This window comes from Parasteatoda tepidariorum, chromosome 7, assembly GCF_982258835.1.
Source record: "Parasteatoda tepidariorum strain Cologne lab strain chromosome 7, Ptep-v5.0, whole genome shotgun sequence".
NCBI lineage: Eukaryota > Metazoa > Arthropoda > Arachnida > Araneae > Theridiidae > Parasteatoda > Parasteatoda tepidariorum.
Genome location: NC_141761.1, coordinates 88244016 through 88263362, shown reverse-complemented (window position 1 = coordinate 88263362; position 19347 = coordinate 88244016). Strand labels below are relative to the sequence as shown.

At 27.7% G+C, this 19347-nt stretch overlaps 1 protein-coding gene across 2 annotated transcripts in view; it reads left to right on the top strand.

The window, feature by feature from the left end:
* The window catches only part of BBS9 (Bardet-Biedl syndrome 9), a 36037-nt gene extending 17237 nt beyond the window's left edge, over positions 1-18800 (top strand). The window contains exons 11-23 of one of the 2 annotated variants that reach the window (XM_087168244.1): positions 892-1067; positions 1305-1381; positions 2705-2767; positions 3919-4120; positions 5687-5827; positions 6875-6970; positions 7175-7350; positions 8808-8960; positions 10949-11131; positions 14237-14435; positions 16524-16649; positions 17055-17187; positions 18641-18800. In XM_087168244.1, the coding sequence (XP_087024370.1) occupies positions 892-1067; positions 1305-1381; positions 2705-2767; positions 3919-4120; positions 5687-5827; positions 6875-6970; positions 7175-7350; positions 8808-8960; positions 10949-11131; positions 14237-14435; positions 16524-16649; positions 17055-17146 (1684 nt within the window). In that variant the 3' untranslated portion in view covers positions 17147-17187; positions 18641-18800. Of the gene's footprint in view, positions 1-891; positions 1068-1304; positions 1382-2704; positions 2768-3918; positions 4121-5686; positions 5828-6874; positions 6971-7174; positions 7351-8807; positions 8961-10948; positions 11132-14236; positions 14436-16523; positions 16650-17054; positions 17942-18640 lie in introns of those variants that run through there. The other variant, XR_015435605.1, reaches the window with a different exon arrangement.
* Positions 18801-19347: the final 547 nt, after the last annotated feature.

Below are 19347 nucleotides of genomic sequence, written 5' to 3'. Positions count from 1 at the left end.
ATGGAACTCTGAGGGTATGAATTTTCCTATAAGCTCAACAATTTAAGTTTTAACATTGTTTATATTTTAATTATTATCTTATTTAATCTATTAATTATTCCAAATGTAACTATTTTCCTTGCAAAAAGCTGCATGTTACACGTGTGCGTGTCATAGTTTACATATTTTAAATCAAAAATACAGAATTTTGATATTTTTTTATTATTAATGGTTGTAATAATTAAGCAACAGTGGTGAGTAATATTTTATTATTATGACTATTATTATTTTCTGTAGCATAAGATTTTTTCGTAGGTCTTAGATGCTCTCACTGATTTTAAATCTGCTCTCAGTGTTCCTCTCCATGTTACAGATTTTTTTAAAATGTCATTTTTAGTGCATTTTTTATCAACATGTACGAGTTTTAAAACGTTACTTATAACTAGAGGTCGCATAACTGTTGTGACAAAATTCTAGGGGAGTCAGGATTAAAATGAATTAAAATTACAGAAGAACTTATGCCCAGAAATGTCGTCATAAGCCGCTAGGGGTACTTTCCGTATTATGATTTGTTTCTTTGTGTGCTTTTGAACAGGTTATACTAGAGAAGCGCCCCTAGCTGTGTATGAAGACACTTCCGGGCATGGGCTCTTATGCAGTTTTAATCCTGATAATGTGACCTAACTCCCCTAGAAGTTTGTCACTACATTTATGTGTTTCCCTGTTATATTTTCTTTTAAACTTGTGCATATCTAAAAGAAATAGGCTAAAACTGTTGTTTGAATTTGTAGCTTCAGGAGCAAAACTAATTGATTCTACATCCGCATTAGGCAATTATTTGCTGAAATGAAACAAAGAATATATATCCCCCATTACAGTTTATAACCATTTAGAAAAATGTATTTCTTGTAGAGATATCAAAGGAATTTTAACGATGATATCTGAACAAGGCAACTTGAGCTGTTGCTATCTTGGAACTGAACCTTCACTGTTTGTATCACCTTTATCAGAGCCAAAAGAAATAGATTTTAAAGAAGCAGAAGAAGAAATGAATAGGTTGAAAAGAATTATAAAATCATCAAATCAAAGTAATTTTGCTTTTTTTTAAAAATTAATTTACTTAATTTTTTTTTCTTTAAAATTAATGTGATATTTTAGTTCACAGTATTTTTGTATAATTTATTGATTTTTAAGTTTTTATATGAACAAAGTAATGAACATATTACAATGTTGATTAAATTTTTATTTACTTTATACTTCATTTAATTATTGTAATTATTAAAAAGAAGGCAAGTGGGATAAATTATTATTATTATTTTTTTTAGATTTACTTGGCACTCAAAAGCTTGGAAACGAAATTTCATTGTCAATTAATGTATCTAATCTTCTAAATAATGGTGAGGTAAGCTTAAATGAATTATCTGTGGTATATATATTATCAATACATTCATTTTTAGATTCATGAAAGGTTTTCATGTAGGTTTGAAAGTATTTTTTGAATGATATTTTTAAGAATTCTTTCATAAATTTTATTTTCTACTTTTTTTAAAATCAAATCAATATCGTTTATAAATTTATATTTTATTGTCAAAAGCAAAACTATTACCAAATCCTAGCGTTAATCTTATTTTAAGTAAATTTTGGTACATACTTAGATTAACTGACATAAATGATTAAGGCACAATATACAATTTAATATGATTCAGTATTACAGATTTTTTAGAGACGTTGATGCTTTTTTTCCCTTCTCATTTTTATAATCAAGTAGCTAGAACTGTCAATTGGAATAAAAAGCACATAATGGATATTTTTCATTTATTTATAATTGGTTCATGTTATGAAAGGAACAAAGTATAGTAAATATTGGAAAGACATAGAATCTATTAAATCGGAGTCCATTAAAGATTCTGAATTTGTTTAACTTTGAAAAGTGCATTTAGTTTATGTCTATAATAATTTAATATTACATACTTTTTGGAGGCTATAATTCAGTTATTGTATTGCAGTATTCAGGAAGTTAGAATTGTTGACTAGAAAAAAAAACTTTGAAGAGAAATTTTTTTATTTGTTCATAATTAATTTAGATATGGAATGCAGAAATTTATCAAACCGAAAAACCAAAAAATCTGATTATTCACCTAACTTAAAGCCCTTAATTATTTAAGTCTTATAAAGTGCATTCAATTCATACCTGTAAATAAATAAAATTTAATTTAATATGTGCTTTTATTTTGACAAATATTGCAATAGTTATTGCTTTCTGTTCTATATTCAATGAAACTGCTTAAAAATATAATTTATTCATGTTCTTAATCTGATAAGTATTGCAATAGTTATTGCTGTTGCTGTTTGTTTGCATATTTGACAAAATCAGTAAGTAAAATGTAATTTATCCATTTTTGTATTCTGACAAGTGTTACTATAATTATTGCTGTTTCTATTTTTGGCAAATTTAGTAAATGAAATGTACATTATTCCTGTTCTTATTCTGGCAATTATTGCAATAATTATATCTGTCTGTTTATATAGACATAACTAGTAAATAAATTGTAATTTATTCGTGTTCTTATTCTGACACGTATTGCAATAGTTATTGCTATCTGTTAATATATTTGACAAAATTAATGACACAAGTTCAGTTCTAAACTTAATAATCAGTTATATAAAATTTTATGAAATGTATTTGTGTAAAAAAGTAATATTTAAATTGTGCTTTATATTTCAGACTTCAGAAATTGGAGATATTGAAGGGAATTCACATTCTCCTTTCCCATCTGTGCCTGTAAAAGTAAATATATTTTTGATGTAAAGAGTTTTTGTAATTATGTGTAAGTTTTGTTCAGATTGCAATAAATCAGTGTTTATTTTCTTCCTACTGTGTTGAATATTCACCTTCGTAACACTCAAATAAGCCATCGGGTTAGAAGACCGGTTTCATGGCTTCACTCTTCTCTCTCCTCCTCTTCTCAATTGTAGAGGAATGTACTAAGATATTTTCCCTTTCTCAATATTTTTCATAGTCACAAATATTTTTAAAAACTCTATGGTGCTTTGTTTTAGAACTATGTTCAATGTAGTTTTCAGTTTCTAACTTAAAAGTTTTTAATTTATTTGAAAATCAAGACAGAAACTAACGTACTTCCTTCTGCCATGATTCTCCACACGCTAGTGGTGAAAACATGCAAAGTGTTGCCATAGGTAGAGAATTCTGCTCTACACCACCTGTAGCCTATTTCGAACGCCTATAATATGTTCTTTACTTTTAAGTTACACATGTTGATTAATATTTTTAAATCACATTTAATTTTATTGAAAGTTACTTATTTTTCTAACTGTAGTGTAGTAATAAATTGTAATAATAATTATAATAAAATAACTAAATTAATAATCATAATTAGTTTTTGTAGTTTAAAATTATCTATTTGATCTGACAATTTTTCGTTAACGGCTGGTTCAACAAGTGGAGACTGGAATTAGCAGGCTTTAGCATGCTAAGCACTAATTCCAAATGGTTAGATCTTTAAAAGCACTAAATTTTTTTAAAACTTATGACCTTAAAATGCCTGTCTTTTTATTTTCTAGTATATTATACTTAACTTTACAATTTGTATATCTTTTTGTAAATATATATGTAGTGACTGTGTCAAAAGTATGTCTTTGATTAAAGTATTCATTTTTTAAAGTAATTTAATTCAAATTGAACTCTAAATACTTAAATAACAATGTGATTTTTTTAAAATCTCTTGATATATGTAATAGAATTTTCTACATTAATAAATTTATTTGACATTATTTAAAACAACCTTCATACATAAGTATTTATTTATGTCCTGCAGTTTTTATCCATTTGTAAAAATATCAAAATTTGGTTATTTTGCTGATAAAGGTTTAAATATTATTAATTTATTATCCCTATCAAATTGTTATCTCTTGTTGCAGATTAATCTGAAATGTCGAACTGTTGTCCATGATGTTCGGTTAATGATTCATGTTCAACTACCTTTGAAAGTCTCCCAGAATGTATTTGTATTTGGATCTGTGATAGAGGGCTCAAGTGCTGTAGTTGTAGTATCATTACAATCTCCATACCCTCCTCCAAGTTTGAAAATCACAGCTCATGCAGTATTTACAAACAGCTATGGTATGATTTGTATTCAATATTGATGTTACCAAATAGAAATAAATTTGAGATCAACAAAAAATGGAGACTTCTCTGCATGAAAATGCTATTCTATTTATCTATTATTAAATGCTAATTTACAAATTGTAAGTTATTATATCTAACAAAGACTTTTTAAGTTTTTTTAAATTTATTTTCCCCCGTACAGCAATGTAATTAAAACTAACATTGAAACCTATTGCTAATGTCACACTTTTTTAATATTTTTGACCTTTTTTTTCCTGTTGCAAAGTGTCACAATTATAACCCCTACCCCATTTGTCAAAAGTCTGTTTGTATTACATGTACATATAGTACTTGCAGCTAAAAAAAAAAAGAAAGAAAGAACCATGTTAGAGACCATATTTTAAATTTTATTTTTTATTTTTAACTATGTGTTTTGACTACATTAGCAAGTATAACATTAATAATGATTATATGTATACTGAATTTGGTGTAAATAACAAAAGAATTTATCAGCAAGTAATGTAAAAATACATTATCTGCTGATTTTAGTTATTTTTATTTTTACCGAAATATGTGCAATCTCACTTCTTGTTACCTTCCCCCTTTTCACTAACCCCTCCCTTCATGGGTGACATTTTTAGTTCACGGGCCCTAACAAGCAATTAGCAATAAGTGTGATAATATGTTATTATAGAATTTTTTTTATCCATGATATTTTTTTGTTTTGTATACCTGTCAACTTTGATGCATAATTAGTTTGTTTATGTTCTACATGACTCCATGCTTGTCTTTGCGTTTAGTAAGAAATAAATAGTGGAAGAATTGAAATTTTTGGGAAAGAATATAGAATGAGTCACTTAAGAGAATTGATATTTGACGAGCATGGTTTACACAAAGTAGAATGGAAAGAACAGTTGTTACAAAGCTCGCGTTTCAACAATCAGGATTGAGATACCCACACTATATCACTTGCAGGTATCCCATTGAAATTACAGCATAGCTCAGGTATCAAACCATATCAAGAAGTGATTCTTGATATGGTGTTTTGAGACACAAGATATGATGTTTTGTTTTCGTTATTTAAAAAAAAATGATAGTTTTCTTTTTAGTTGAGAAAGTTTTTAGTTGTATTTTAATGAGTCTCAGAATCAAATTATGAAAAGAACTTATATTTTATCTTATTTGTACTAGTTGTGATACTACAAAATTAGAATATATATTTATTACATATTAATGAGGTATACCTTATAAGATGTGTAAAATTTAAAAGCTGTTTTTTAAGCATGTGAAAATTATTCTCATGTTTTGAAAATAGCAGACAATAGTCTTAAATTAGAAAAATAAAGACAAAAGAAAAACGAATTGTGTAATTCTTAAGCTTACTTTAGAAAAAATCCTGTAAAGATTCAAAACAAAACACTTGGTTTGTTTTTAAATAATAATGCAGAATTATTTTCTCTGCCTTTGTGACCAACTTAATTTATTTGAAATGTATAATTTTATATTACGAATTTCATATAATTAGATAGCCTATGTTCTTTGAAATGTCTCATTATATAGCTTTTCAAATATAATTTGTAGGAGCCCCAAGAGTGATTGATGCAGCTGCTTTATTACCCTTTTGTGTAGTAGCAAAACCTTGCCCGCCTGTGAAAGAGGCAGATTTGAAAATCACCATTGATATCAATAAAAAACCTCTGCTTTTAACTGAACTTTTTCCTGGTATGAAAATTATGAGTTTTTATTTCTTATTTAAGTTTTTCTGTTACATTTCTCACCCCTTTGAAGAAAAATTAGACCATATTTTAAAGTAAAATTATTATTATTTTTTTTATCTGTAAGCATTTCAAGAGTGTTTTAATGAAAATTATGTCAACAAGTAAACAGTGTTTTCTTCCTTATTATATTTCACAATATAATTTTAAGATATATTGTTTAGATGAGGTATACAAATCACACGTTTCTTTGTATGTTTCTTATAGAAATCAATTCTCAAACAATTTTTTGAACCAAATTTTGTGTAGATTCATTTGAAGACAGTCTGCTCTGTCTACTTCAAACTTTCTTAAGCCATTTCCATAAAAATTCCACCATTGTCATAGAATTAAGACCACTTTTTAATTAGAATATAAATATTTATGTTTTCAATAGTTTAAATATGGTCGTATAAGAGTTTAGAATAGTAACATCTTTTGAAATTAAAATAACTACCTTTAGAGTTTATGGCATGTTCTTAATGCTAATTCATTTATAGTTTGTTTCGTTAGATTAGCATCAGTAAAACACTTTCATACAATTACATTAAAAATATTCTATAGTGTGTCAAAATGAGATTGATGAATTAAAATTTCAAAAACGATGAATGAAATAGACGTACTATATCGATAAGTGAACTTGGAAACTAACATAGCAGCAGGAAAACAAAATAGATGCCTTTTACTCAAAATGCTTAAGAAAAATATTGAAAATTTACTGGACAAACATGATAAGTAATATGAATCTGTATCGTAAATCCAGTAATTAGCAATAGATATAAAAAAGATAAGACGAAACAGGATTGACCATATATTAAGAAACATGCCAAAAAGAAAGAGAGAAACACATTGCTCTGGTCACCAGATAGAATGAGGAGAAGCGGTAGGGCGAAAGAGGAGAAGTCTTAATCTAGTACTTATCTAAATAAATCATTAAATATCATTGAAATATCATGAAATATCAATATGTTATCAAAAGTAATTTTAAGTACCTAAGAAAAGTTTCTTTTGCCAGATTTAAATTTTGATAATGCATCATATCCTGGAGGTGCTTTGGGGATTGAGTTTTTTTCTGGATCAATAGTTTCTATTTTGCCTTCCAAAAATGCTCGTAAGTAGAAATTCATCCAAATATTAATAGGTTTAAGAAAAATAGAAAATTATTGTTTATTTTATTATTTTAATTTTAGTATTTTTGTTTTATTTCATATTTTAAACTTTAAAATTTATTAGTTGCTTTAATTACAGGCCTTCATAAGAATATTTTATCATGTTCTCCTATATTAATGAAAGTTTTTAATTTTCCCTCCTACAGAACGTTATAGATTGCAAAGTGATCAACTTCCCGTCCTATGGCTTGCTGTTGCTGAACTTGTGCGAAGACTGCAGCACAAGTATCGGAAGGAAGCTGATAACTCTAAACTGCAATGTAGTTTTACGTCTGCTCTTCCACTCCAGGAATATTTCAAAGTTATTGAAGATAACTTTACAGTAAGTTTTGTATAAGCAATTTATTTAAGAACTTTAATGTTATAATATGTAATAAGGTGTAATCAAAGTTTAAATAAAACGGTTAAAAATTCCAATAATTCGAATAGCTCCTAAGAAATCGTATTTTGAAAATACGACTTTTTCAAAATTCGATTTCTCAAGAATTATTTTTGACCGATTTCGTTCAAAATTTGAAATTTGCCATTTAAAATTGCACTCCTTAAAAAATTGTATATCTTTCAAATCAAATTTTTTCGACTATTATAAAATAAAATAATAAAAAATGATAAATAAATACTATAGGATATTTTTTGCATGGAATTATCTTTGGATAAATTTATTTTATAATTAAGTGCATAAATTTTTCAATTCGCTTAAAAAATTTGAGAGATTTGGCGAACTACGCAAAATTTAAAATTAACATTAGGGGGTTCAATTTTCAGACAGCTCTCCTGACCAAACTATAGAGACCATATTTCCCTGTTGTGGCTACCCCCTATATTTTGGTGGTCAGAAATCGAATCATTCGAAAAGAAGGTATGTTTATTCAGAGAAAGTACATCTTTATGTCTGATTTCGTAACATAAAATATTGTCTGCACCAATTAACTGGCATGTTTGAGGTAATCTCCTCGAAACATTAAGATTGAGTCATAGAATGTGAAAATCAGATTATTAGATCAAAAGTTATTCAGGGTGATCCGTTTTTAATTTTGCCCACTGTACTTTGCCTACTATATACAGTGGTCTATACTTAGTTCTAAAATGATTGTTTTTGTACAACATGGTAAAGAAATTATTTTTCCCTTTATACAACCCTAAGTTGGGCACAGAAATGAATCAAAGCGATTTTACAAGCAACAGTGTTGGTAAATTTGCATCGGACCACCGTGTTTTGCTTGATTTTGAAGAAAACTTTATAAACAATAGTATATTGAAAATACTGAGTGGTAGTTTATACTAATTTTTATTTATTCTTCAATAAACAACAAATCTAATTTTATTCTTATACTAAAAAAACAAAATCTGCAATGGTCAGCAATTATTTTTAGTGTGAAATGTAAATTTGAAGTTGCGTAATATAGTTGACTAAACTTAGTTTCATGGCAGCCCAAGGAGGGCAAGGTCTACTATGCCCATCCCGCTCTCGGGTAGAAGAGCAGTTGTTTTGGTTGGGTATTCAGCTAGATGCAGAACCCTCCAGTGTTTAGTCCCCAAGCATGCTTGGTATTCATTGTATCGACCCACTGTAGGGACGAAAGGTTGATTCAAACTTTCCCAGTCTGAGGATAGAACCCTGGACCTTTGGCACAAGAACGCTACCACTGAGGAACCAGGATTCTACATAATATAATCTAAGTTTCTTAGCACAATTGAAAAGTGAGAAAGAAAAGAATGAAAAAAATTGATTTTGCTTGAAAATTGTCTTACAAAATATTACTTGATATATATTTTTAGAATCGTCAAGTTATTCATGAAGTGGAAGACATTATTGCTCATAGATCTTTGCAATTTCGTGTTGTACAGAAGAGGTTGCTGACAAAACTGAAAGATAGTACTCCTACACCTTTGAACAATTTGGATACACTTTTAGAAGCCACCCATAGACAGGTATAACACTATCCTAATAAATCTTGTCCCAAATTCATGTAAATTTGGTTACTGCTCTGTGGTTATCCTAATCCTTTACATTGAATTAATCTAGCTAAAATAACAGCATTTGTTACAAGTTAATTATTTCCAACGAATTGCTGTTTGCATTAATTTAGAAATGTTTTAGTATCCCTGATGCATCTACAAAATTTTTTATCTTTCTGTATTATTTGAGATTCAATCAATTTAGATAGTTGAGAGTTTAAAAAATCAATATTGTATTTGAAACTGAAGATTATGTTTGTCTAATTCATTTCATTTATGATTAAATGTATGCTTTTTTATAAATAAAAATATTTATGCATATAAATGATCTATTTTCAGGAATTTTATTTACCAAAGTGATATTTTTCCTATTTCTTGTTTTCTACCCATTACATATCAATTCCGGAAATGCAAAATTTAAATACCAATTCTGAAAATGTAAATTTTCAATTTAATATCAATGCTGTGTAATTATATTAATTAATAATATGGCTTATTTTAATTTAGTTCATAAAGTAGGATAAGTAGGATCCCAATTACACACTTTAAATAATTGAGAATTATCAAGTATTCATATTATAGAGAAAATATTGTTTTTTTTGAGCAAGTAAATTTTGAAAGATGGAGGTTCTAATATTTAAAAAAAAAATAAGTTTGTCAGATAGGTGCAATCTTAATTTTGAAACTTTAATAAAAAAATCAATTATTGAAATCTTTTTAGAAGCATAATCATCCTCAAAATGTAGCTTCTTTATGAACTGTTTTTTTGTAAAGATTATTATTAGATTCCAAATCATCTTGATCTATTGGTTGTAGAATCAATAATGTTGCATCGGAAAGCAGATGGATGCATTTGATATTTTCTGATATTAGAATATCAGTGTCTGGTTGACTAGGGAAATGGTCTAGTAGCAAAATGTAACATATTAAAGAAACATTTTAAACTTATATGTTTAGTATAAGAGAAATCAAATAGATTTAAAGAAGTGCATTTATATATTTGAATTTCATAATTTACTACATGATTTTGGTTCATTATTAATTTAAATCCAATTTGAACTGATTTTTACTAATGCTAGAGAAACAATTTTTTTCTCCCCCTTCATTCAATAAATTTAAATACACATCTTCAAATCTAGTTCTTTCAAAATTGTTTTGAAATCAGTAATTTTATATAAAATTGACTATTAACTTTACAGTTGAATCTCGATTTAACGAATTGATTGGGACAGGCAAATCTCTGTTCATTAAATCGAAGCAATTTGTTAAATCAAATATCAATTTTTGTAAAGAGTATGGTATATAAATATCAATGCAAAATACCCTTAGATATACAGATATGAAAAAACTGATTATTGTTTACTACGAGCTCAAAAATTACAAGTTATACATTAGGAAATCAACTTTAAAATGATCTTAATTCTTTAACGCTACCTGCTCTTAAAACTTAATACGTAATACGGACATATAGGATTTGGATTAGGATGTGAAATATTCAAAATTTTAAGTGCGGAAGATTCAAAGTCTTTGTTTTATGTGCGATTTTTTTCCCCATTGATTGCTTTTCGTTGAAATCAAAGGTAAAAATTTGTTAAATGAGAGTATTTTAGCACCCTTTTTGTCGGGCAGTGAAAATATTCGTTAAATCGGAGAATTCGTTAAATTAAAGTATGTTACGTCGAGTTTCGACTGTAATGCATGTTCGATCATTATTTTTCTTTAAAGAATGTCTTTTTCTTCTTGAAGGGAATACTGATTAATATTTACTAAATTATTTAAAAACTGAATATGTATTTATTTATTTTGTTTTTTGTATAGGAAGTAAAATCCCATCAAAGCGATCCATGTTTAAATTTAAATAAGGTGTAATTATAGTTTTTTTTAAAAATTACATATTTTGAATTGTATTTTCTTCTTTTTCTTATTGTATATGTTCAATAATTTATTAATGCTTTTCTTAGATTATGTCAATAACTGAGACTATGGATAATCACATGAAGGCGTTAGAGGCTAGTTCTTGTGCTCTGAGCTGTTCTACTAACCTTATTCTACTTCTAGTAAAGTTGTCAGTTGATATAAAAGAGGATCAATTTAAGTTTCTTTCTGCTTGCTTTTCACCTCAGGTTGATTTGGATTCACACCAGGTATTACATTACTTTCAAAATAGAACTACAGATACCATTTATATAATAATATTTCCAAGAATTCAATCAATTATTGATCAATCAGGGTAACTGTATTACTTGTAAAACTAAAACTCAGTGGCGCGACAGCCCATAAAGGGCCAAGGCCTACTGTGCCCATCTCAGTTTTCTTGACCTTGGGCTCTGGGGTGCAGGAGCAGATGTTCCGGTTAGGTGGTCAGCGAAACGCGAAACCCCCAGTGTTTAGTTCCCAAGCATGCTTGGTACGCATTTATCGACCCACTGGAGGGATGAAAGACTGAGTCAACCTTTGCCTGTCTCGAGGATCGAACCTAGGACCTGTGGCGAGGGAGTGAGAAGCACTACCACTCAGCCACTGGGCGTCATTACTTGGAAAAGCTATGCTATATTTTGTAGAAAAAGATGTGAATAAAATGTAATAGTTCTACTATATGTAAAAAATATATATACAGTATCGTCTTTACGCATGGGCACACCCGGGCAGTGCCCGAGGGCCCCAGGCACTCAGGGGGCCCTTGAGAATCTTACTTTTATTGTATTTAAAAAAAATACAAGCCTGCAGGTATTAATTGTATTTAAAAAAAAACTGAGACTAAACAAAATTACCCTATATAGATATATTTCAATAAATATATTCTATTGTATAAAGTGTGCATTTTGTTTTTCTTTCTACAAATAGTGATTGATTATCATGCAAATACCCATACTTTGAATTGTTTATCACCAGAGAAACTTAAAAAGGCAACCAAAATCTCTTTTTCTACGTTCCAAAAAAATTTTTAAGCGTTTTTTTTCTTTTTCTTTTTTTGTTTTTTTTTCGGGTCTACTAAAAACAAATTTAAATACATTTAAATTAAAATGTATTTAAATTTGTTCAAATTATTGTACATCTTAAAAATGCTTTATTTTATGTATGTGAAGTTTTTTAGTTCGATTTTAAGCAGTATGACCTGCTATGAGGGCCAAAGACATTTCTGTGCCCTGGGGCCCTGCAGGCTACTAAGACGGCCCTGTATATATATATAATCAATTTCGCAGAATATTTTTTAAAAAAAATATCTGTGTTGTATGGATTAATGCAGTTACCTATTTAATAATTTTTTCTGAACTGTTCTTGAAATTTTTTTAATAAAAGATTTTCTTTGTTAATGCATATTCAAATTTAAGCATTAGACTGTTTGTTTTAAATTGGATAGTCTATCGGTTTTTCTAACACTTTTTTTTTGCACAACAGTAGAGTGTCATAGCTGCGCAAACTTGTACAATCATTGAGAAAGACTTTACAAATTAGTATTAAAATAATGTGCAACGAAAGTTTTAATAATTAAGCTATTTTGCCAACATTGTAAAGTATAGTTGCTTATTTATGTTCATTACTGATGTTTGGTAATGCAATTTTTTTTGAAATTTAAAAACCAAAATTTATACTTAAACTATATTCCTAACATAAAGAAAAATTTTCTTCAACAACTATACATGTTTGTTCTTATGCAGCATGTAAATGGTATATTATTTAAATGCTGTTTGTAGACAAAATTTAACAATTTTTTTCCAGTATTACTCAATTTAAGACTAGTAATCATTATGATATATCAAAGTTGTTCCCTTTATGTTCTGACTAGTAAAGATTAAAGCATTTTTGTAGTAAGTGGAAGTCTCTACTTCCTGCTACCTTTGCTCACTATCCATCTAAATTCGCTTCTGATTCATCATTTTTTTCTCTCCTTAAAAGTCACTTCCTTAGAAACATAAGGACATTGTAACAAAGTATAAAATTAATGTGTTTATGGGAAATTTTTTTTTGTCAATATGTTAATTGTATCAAAAAGACCAATTGGGTACTTACACTCTAAGAAGAAGAAGACAACCAATACCCACACATGTGACCTATGACGTCAGCACCATCTAATCTTTATCAGCAATATGGAGTATTAAAGTTGAGCTAAGTTTCTCTACTTGACTTAAAATGCTAATTAATGTTAAATTAATTAAATACAAAGCTGTATAATACATCGAATTTGTTGATATATAATTCTTTCTCGTCTATTTCTTTTACTAAAATAAGATTTATTATTTGTTTGTATATTTTATTGTAATCATGATGTATTTTTGTTTTGTGTAACTGACAACTTCGATGCCTAATTAGCTTGTTTATGTTCCACATGGCTTTGTGCTTGTCTTTGTGTAAATATATAGTGGTAGATTTGAAATCTTTGTGAATGAATATAGACTGTGTTACTTAAGAGAATTAGTACTTGACAGACTTGGCTTGTTTGAAATGGAATGGACCAACAGCTTCAACAAACAAAGTTTTTTCAAAAAATAAAACAAAAAAACTAACAAAACAACAAAAATTTTTTTTTTGATTATGAATACAAATAGCTCCAGAATGTTCTTGACATTTCTATTTCTGCAAGAATACTCTGTTTTGTAATAAAAAATTCAAAATTTTCTAGAAGAAATTGTTAGAAAATTGTTCATAACAAAAAGTTATGCAATAAAATAAAATAATATTAGGCAATTTAATAAAGAACTTAATTTTAAATTAAAACTGCTGTTAAGATTTTTTTTGGATAATATTACACTATTCATGTTAAGATTTGTTGGATTTACTAAGACTATGTAAATATTTGTTAAGATTTTTTGTGGAGTACGTTTAGGTTTGCGTGAGTTGGTCCGACTGACTTGAGAAATATTAATTCCTGTTGCTTCCTAAGCATATGGTGTAGTCTTGGATAGACTGCACGAAAATTAAAAATTAGGTATTTAAAGTTAAATTCACTTCGATATTTTTCTAGCTCATGAAATTTTGGATAAATCATTTATAAGTATCAAGGCAGCTTTTCAACAAAAAAGGGTAGTTTTTTTTAGAGTACTAAATTAACTTAACCCATTAAATTCTATGATGCATAATAAGTTCATTCTTACCAAACCATAGTTACCATTGTTAGTTTAGTATTACTTATCTCTAGAGATTGGAGTTGTACCTTAACTATTTGGTTCATTGCAATTCAATTAATATGCCGTTTTATAAATTTTTAAAGTAAAATCAGTTTTATATGTTTTTTTATTTGTATTTTGCAGGGATGGGAAGAAAAAGTGAATGTGTCACTCATATATCTCCTGAAAAATTGCTTAGGTAAAGGTAGTAATGAAACGAAATTTCCCGATGCTCATTTAGAGCCTCTAAAAGATGTATCAAAGTTAAAGAAACATATCACAATGGTTTTGGATAAAATTATGAAAAATATTGAGTTGAATTTGGGAGAGTCGTATGTTGATGGTATGTTTTATTTCAAGCTTCAAATCATTTTACTTTCTCAGTTTATTAGCAATTATTAATTATTAATATTAATTATTAATAAGATATGTCCATAATATTTCTAAATAGTTTTCCTTTATCAATCTAAAGAATCTTGTTGGTGTGTTTTTTTAAACAGCAGCTCATAATGCATGTTTACGAATCTTTTTTTAAAAGAATAACCTAATGGCTCCAAATAAATTCTGTATGAGATTTTTATTTTAATATTTTTGTAACCGTCGTTGAACAGCCGACCCAATTTTTTGAGTTTACGACTACCAACTCAGTAGCTTTGTAATTTTGAACCTAATCCAGAAGACAAGGGACTTGTGGATTGATTATTGGGAGAAATTTGCCTTCGTGGAGGACTTTTTAATGGAACTAACCCGTATTTGCATTACATGGAGAGGAAAACCATGAAAACCTCTCACAGTTAACCTGACGGGAAGGGGACTCTAACCCATTATCCGTCTACCACTGAGGATGTTTTACGTCAGCACTGTAGTCGGTGCCAGCTAGCCATTACTGGGATTTGAACCCAGGTCACCTCATATGTCATCCAATTGTCTAAATCATGTACATTTTTTTAGTTAGTCTTTTTTTTAAAAAAATGTTTAAAGTCAGCAGTTCTTTTTGACAAGGTTGGTACAGGTCCTGTAAATTTATAATAGTGGTATTTGTGATGGTTCAATGCCTGAAAAGTTATACCTGTAACATTGCAATATGACCCTGAAGTCCAGGATTTTGCCCCATAATAATTATGCATGGTATGTAAGTCCCGCAGTGGACTGATTGTTAAGACACGGTTCCCAGCAGATCACCGAAGTCAAGCATCATTGGCTGCAGTCAGTGTGCGGGTGGGTGACCATGTCTTGATGGTGAATTGTGATGGCATGTCTTCGGATTATTCTCAGGGATGTTTCCCAGACCGTCGCCAATAGCCCATTGTGCAGCTCTAGTGCGACATAAATGTACTGCAACAACAACAACAGCATAGTATGTAAAATGATAAGGAAAAATAAGTATGAAATTCCATGTTTAGTTCTTAAATTTGGATTGAACATTGAAAGGGCGGATTATTTTTCTGTATCTATTTTCTTAAACATGCATTTCAAGCTATGTTTGGAATAAAAAGCTCGCTTAAAATATGAATGTATGGAATCAGCTGTCAAAATATAAATAATTAGAATAAATAAATAAATAAAAAAATAACACATTATTATTTTGAAGTCAAAAACCAAAAGTCACAGTGTTCTTTTCCCCCCACGTAAATAACATTTATTAATTTTGTTATATTCTGTTATATTTCACTATTTTATCAAATTTTAAACAAACTCAAAGTGGATAATAAATTGTATGTAATTCTAATCTCTCTCTCTCTCTGTGTTACGGTTTGAATTTAGAATGTAGTCGTGTAGCAAGAGTTGTACTTTAGAAATAGAAAACCAAAACAAAGTTGTTATTTTATTTAATGCAAGGAAGGCCACGTTGCAACAATGAGGTATCTACATAATAATGGTTAGTTTGAGATGAAGAAGGAATTGACTGTGCTGAGGGTTTTTATAGCTTTCTGGACAATGTAGTTAAATTTTAATGTATCTTAGTAACGTGAGACTTATCAGTTTTCCATGACACTGAAGACCACATCATCACATTTACTTAGATTATTTACATCAATATTATAACTTTTTTTTGGGGAATTGTTTAACTCTTAACTGATTGCGTGTTATAAGTGCTTCTACTTATTGATTAGATTTAATGTGTCATTCATTTAGCACAATATATATATATATATATATATATATATATATATATATATATATATATATATATATATATATATATATATATATATATATCTATATCTATATATATATATATATATATATATATATATATATATATATATATATATATATATATATATATATATATTAGAATATGAATAATGACCTTTTACACTTTTTTAAAAATAAAAACATTTTAATTTGGTACACATAAATATTTTGAATTAATTTTGTTCATTAAATTGCTTATTTTATGGAAATTATTGTTTAACTCTTGTTTTAGTATCACAGTATAATGCTAATGAAAGTGATGATATGACTTTGCCTGAAGGAATGAGATATGTTGATAACACCCATGATCGCCCCGTTTCCGCTTCTGCCAAATCTATGTCTGAAGATGTTTCAAATGGTTTGGCAATTATTTATTTTCAAATACTGATATTTATTCTACTAATATTTATCATACTAATATTTTTTATATTAATATTTATTATAGTAACATTTATTCTACTAATATTTATTCTACTAATATTTATCATACTAATATTTATCATGCAAATATTTATTATATTTATTATACTCATTTTTAATCCAATATGTATCTTAAATAAAAAGTGTGTGTGTCTAAGGTGTAAAATGTAATTTTTTTTAGAAAGGATAAAAAAAATCTTTAACGCTTGAGAGATTTCATTTACTGTGTTATACTTTACGAATTGGTGAATTATTAAAAAATGGTAATATAAATCTAGGAAAAAGAAGAAATATAGTTGTTCATAATAATTATTATACATTATTTAATATTTTGATATTGCAGGTAATGTAGATGAAACTGATTATCAGTTACCGAATGAAGACTATGTCACTACGTTTGATGAACTGGATGACAATGAAGAAATGATCATATGACATCTGAACTTGCAAATTTGTTTATTTATGATCTCAAACATGTTAGTGATTTTAATTTCATTATATGTTTACTATGCTGTGGTATTTGAAAGAAATAAGTTTATAAATTTCGCAATTTTTATTTTAGATGTAAAAATCACATAAAAAAACTAAAAATATTTATTTTGTCTGAATTAATGGTTGCTTTGAATAGAATATATTAGAAAATAAATGCATAAATTGTTAATTGATTGCTGAAAATATACAGCTAGATATAAATAATCTATTCATGAAATCAAATTTGGTATTGATTATTTTGCTATATTCTTTGCATTAAGTTGTATAATTCTTTCCATTCTGTTTCATTGTATCATCGAATATTAACTTACATGCATTCTTAAAAAAAATAATCTCGAAAGTCTGTCAATTTACACTATAAATTTGAAATAAACATCTTGTTTCATCTGAAAAGAGGAGGTAGGAACTTAAGCTAATAGTTTTTGACAATGATTAATATTTCTATATGACAACCATAACTATGATGAATGTTTGTTGGGATAATGAATAATGAATGAATAAACGAAGCAAGTGAGTGAATGAAATGCATGAAGGAAGAAAAATACTATGATGAATAAAAAATATAACTAACATTGATTTTGGTGTCTTAAAATTCAAAAGTAATTATTTTATTGGGTAATTTAGTATTTTCAAGCAAAGAAAAGTACGTATGATAACCGTGACTGTAAAGAGTATTCATGATAAAAATTAATAAGAGTGAGTGAATCAATGATTGAATAGTATGCAAGAAGAAAGAAAGATTCTATGATAAATAAAAATTACTATTAATGTTGGTTTTAGTGTCTTTAAAATTAAAAAGCACAGATTTTATTGTATAATTTAATATGTTTCAGCAGTGAATAGCATGTTTCTATGACAACCGTGACTATGATGAATGTTCTTAGTGAAAATGAAAATTCTATAGAAAGCCAGTGAATGAATGAATGCGATGCAAGACACTATGATAAATAAAAAAATATAATTCCTTTCAGCGTCTTATAATTAAATATTTTTTTAAATTTTGTAATTTAATATTTTGCAACAATGAGTTGTATGACAACCATGATTGTGAAGCGTATTCATTATTAAAGTTAATATTGATATAGAGAGTGAGTGAATGAATAAATTGAATAGAATGTAGGATACAAGAAGGATTCTTTGATAAATAAAAATTATAATTGACATTATGCTTAGTTATCTTTAAAATTAAAAATACTTATTTTATTGTATAATTTTATATGTTTCAGCAATGAATAGCATGCATGTAGTGCAACTGTGACCGTTATGAATATTCATTGTAAAAATGAATTGTGCTATAGAGAGTAAGTGAATGAATGATTGAATAGAATGCAGAATGAAAGAAAGATACTATGATAAATAATAATTATTATTGGCATCAAATTTAGTGTCTTTAAAATCAAGAAGCGTTAATTTATTGCATAATTTAATATTTTTCAGCAATGAATGGCATGTCTGTATGACAACCGTGACTATGATGAATGTTCTTAGTGAAAATAAATAATGATATGGATAGTGAGTGAATGAATGGATTGCAGGGAGGAAGGCTATTAGTGAATGAACAAATCAATTTATTGACAAATATAAGTTTTAACCTATATTTTGTAGTACTGTGGACAATGACAATAATTTTATTATTTTTTTTTTAATGTTGAAATATTTATTTTTTAATGAGGGCAAACTATTTTTACCAACAGAAATAAAAGATTTTAATTATAGAGGAAATAGCTACTACCCTGAAAAATATGCTGCTTTTTTTTCTTATTTTTACCCTTTTGCAAAAACAATCTTTAGCTCAGTACTAAACTTATGCAATATATTTTCTGCATTTAAAGCTAATTTGGTAATGTTTGTAACTTAGCAAAAACAAAATCTTACCATTAAAAAAAGTATTTGTTCTTTTAATCTCTTAAAATAAATATTTTTAGGTATGAATCTAAATATGTTACTTGGTTGATTTTTGAAAATTGTCCTCAAATTCTTTTTATCTACTGCTCCTGTCTAGATTTGCTTCCTATTATTTAGTATGAATAATTTAATAATTGATTACATTGAGAAACAAAATTTTTTCTCTCATTTATACAAATACTTGATCTTGCCTAATTCGGGTGTAGGGATTTCAAATCTGAAATTAGTTTTGCTCCTAA